The following is a 2,715-nucleotide window of genomic DNA, read 5'->3' as shown; positions in this document are numbered from 1 at the left end:
AGAGAGAGAGAGAGAGAGAGAGAGAGAGAGAGAGAGAGAGAGAGAGAGAGAGAGAGAGAGGGCATTTTATCCCCTTTGTCTCAAAATAAACGCCAGGGAACTAAATAGCATTTCAGCGTTGTCGAACCGACCGGTCATTTTGTGGTTACTTTTTGCATGAGGAAAGCAGACACGTTGAGGAGAATTGAAAGGACATGGTCACGGCTCCTGCTGACTTTCACCCCAAATATTTCCATTCATTGGTCATGCACGTATTTCACTCGACGGGTGTGGAATAGATCAATAGAGCAACCCATGAGATATGCTGCAGCAGTCGCTTCGCTCACACGGACACAAACCAAGCACTCCCCTTTCACAAGAAGAGTCCCTTATCCGTTGCACAGCTCTTCCTTTCCCAGTGTAATGAATGCCTTTTAATCATGTATCCTCCCTCTCTCTCTCTCTCTCTCTCTCTCTCTCTCTGTCTGTCTGTCTGTCTGTCTGTCTGTGTGTCTCTCTCTCTCTCTCTCTCTCTCTCTCTCTCTCGCTCTCTGTCTGTCTCTCTCTCTCTCTCTCTCTCTCTCTCTCTCTCTCTCTCTCTCTCTCTCTCTCTCTCTCTCTCTCTCTCTCTCTCTCTCTCTCTCTCTCTCTCTCTCTCTCTCTCTCTCTCTCTCTGTCTGTCTCTCTGTCTCTCTCTCTCTCTCTGCTAGGCCGCTCTGATGGGCGGCACCACCATGGTGATCTCCATGGCCCTGCCAGAGCAACACTGCTCCCTAGTGGATGCCTACGAGAACTGCCGAGCCCTGGCCGACGCCAAGGCCTGCTGTGACTACGCCCTGCACGTGGGCGTCACCTGGTGGGGGCCCAAGGTGAGCCCACAGAAGGGGTGCCAGGGTCCTGGGAGGGGGAATAACCTCATCCTGTCCTGACATTTCTTTCTTCATGTGAAAAGGATGAGGTTGTTCATGAAAGCAACCTATTTGTATTTCCTAAGCATGAATTGTGTGATGACCTCGATTGAACATTGTGAGTGAAGTAGGTTAACACACACACACACACACACACACAAACACACATTGGAAACATTTGGCGGATATAATGAGTCAACAACCCACAGCCCTCCCCCCTCCGAGTGCATTGTGCACCGATCCAAATGATACGTCGTTTTGTATATTCTACATTCGGTGCATATGATCGCTTTTTATTGTTGACCAGAATTGAAAAAACACAAAATGAAATCATTGATTTTCATAATTGATCTTAGTGGACCTATCGTCTATATGGACAGTGTGCGCATGTGTGTGAGTGTGCGTGTGCGTTTCTGTGCGGTTCACATCACTCTTGAATGTCTGGGCCGTCGGCCCATCTGAATGGAATCTCCAGCTGGCAGCCTTCCAAGTGCATTTCACGCCCCATATACCAAACACACACACACACACACACACACACACACACACACACACCCAGCCCCCAACATCTCTACCTTTCTCTCTCACTGTCTGATATCTCTATTTCTGTCTCTCTCCTCTCCCCTGAACGGTGATGCCTACTCTGTTCACGCCTTTGTCTCCTCCGGTCCAAACCCCGAGGGCCCTACGGCTTTACTCGCCCTGCCTACAGGCCAAGCCGTGACCCCCCCCCCGTAGGAATCCCCCTCCTACAGACATATGGCTTCTCATGCTCGGGCTGTGTAGCCTGTATGAGGGCTGAGGTGTTTAAGCTGGGGATTATACTCAGAATCCACTCTATCCCTTGGGCACCATTTTCTGATATGAGCTCAAATCAGTAAGTGATCTTTATTAGCTAAACATCTTTAAATAAAAGATCCCCCCCAAAAAAAATATATATATATGAAATCACAAGAAAGTCATCATCAAGTGTAATACAAGTGTAAAATAATATATGAATGTAAAATAACAAATATGTATAAATGAATACATCTATCTATAAAAAAAAGTTAAAGACAACATAAAAGCTATCAAGTAAAACAATATAATAAAACGCCATTTTGGTTGCTGCCACACTACACCTAGGTGGCTTTTATTGGGCTTTAGTGGGAAGACCGGCTTATTTCTCACCATTTGCCTGAAGAAGACCCAATAGGGTTGAAACGTTGCTGTGAATTTGTTTAAAATGGGATTAAAATGGGAGCTTAAGCATAGCTATATTACTTTATTTGTCCTGCACCTGGCCAGAAGGTGGGCTGTGCACACAGCTACTTTTTTGTACTAAGAACGGTTTATCGAGCGGTTTGCAAACAATGATAAATGACGTTGGTGTTCCATGAGCGTGTCTGGTGATGTACTGGTTTAACCTGATCACATTGATTTCCCCCCCGGCCCCAGAGTCCAATCAGTCTGACTCGGGCCATGTGAGGCTGCACAAACCAGCCATCATCCACACGCACTCCCACAGTTTATATATGTATAAATAATAATCTCATAATAACTTAGAACAATAATAGAGCACACATGCAGAAATGTGCATCCACATTGAGTGTATGGGCGGGGCTTGCAGCAAAATCGTGAACTTGGATCACGTGAAGCTCTGTGAATAAAACAACCAGGATAATAACCCCAATAACCCTGCCCTGACCTGACCCTCTACTCCCCTCCCCCTCCCTTCCCCTCCACTCCACTCTGCCCGGCTCCCAGGTGCGCAGCGAGATGGAGACCCTGGTGAGGGAGCACGGGGTCAACTCCTTCCAGATGTACATGGCCTACAAGGACAGCATGA

General features: G+C 47.1%; 1 protein-coding gene across 1 annotated transcript in view; it reads left to right on the top strand.

Moving 5' to 3' along the window:
* The window catches only part of LOC311364306 (dihydropyrimidinase-related protein 5-like), a gene marked incomplete at its 5' end in the record, with an annotated part of 7,255 nt that overhangs the window by 539 nt on the left and 4,001 nt on the right, over positions 1 to 2,715 (top strand). The window contains 2 exons of the mRNA XM_084484293.1: positions 690 to 848; positions 2,634 to 2,715. The exon at positions 2,634 to 2,715 is cut by the window's right edge and continues 98 nt beyond it. Of these exons, the coding sequence (XP_084340419.1) occupies positions 690 to 848; positions 2,634 to 2,715 (241 nt within the window). The remainder of the gene's footprint in view (positions 1 to 689; positions 849 to 2,633) is intronic.

Source organism: Micromesistius poutassou, assembly GCF_964030765.1.
Source record: "Micromesistius poutassou genome assembly, chromosome: 19".
In the NCBI taxonomy this organism is placed as follows: Eukaryota; Metazoa; Chordata; class Actinopteri; order Gadiformes; family Gadidae; genus Micromesistius; species Micromesistius poutassou.
The sequence above is the reverse complement of the archived record's forward strand: the minus strand, read 5'-3'. Positions and strand labels throughout refer to the sequence as shown.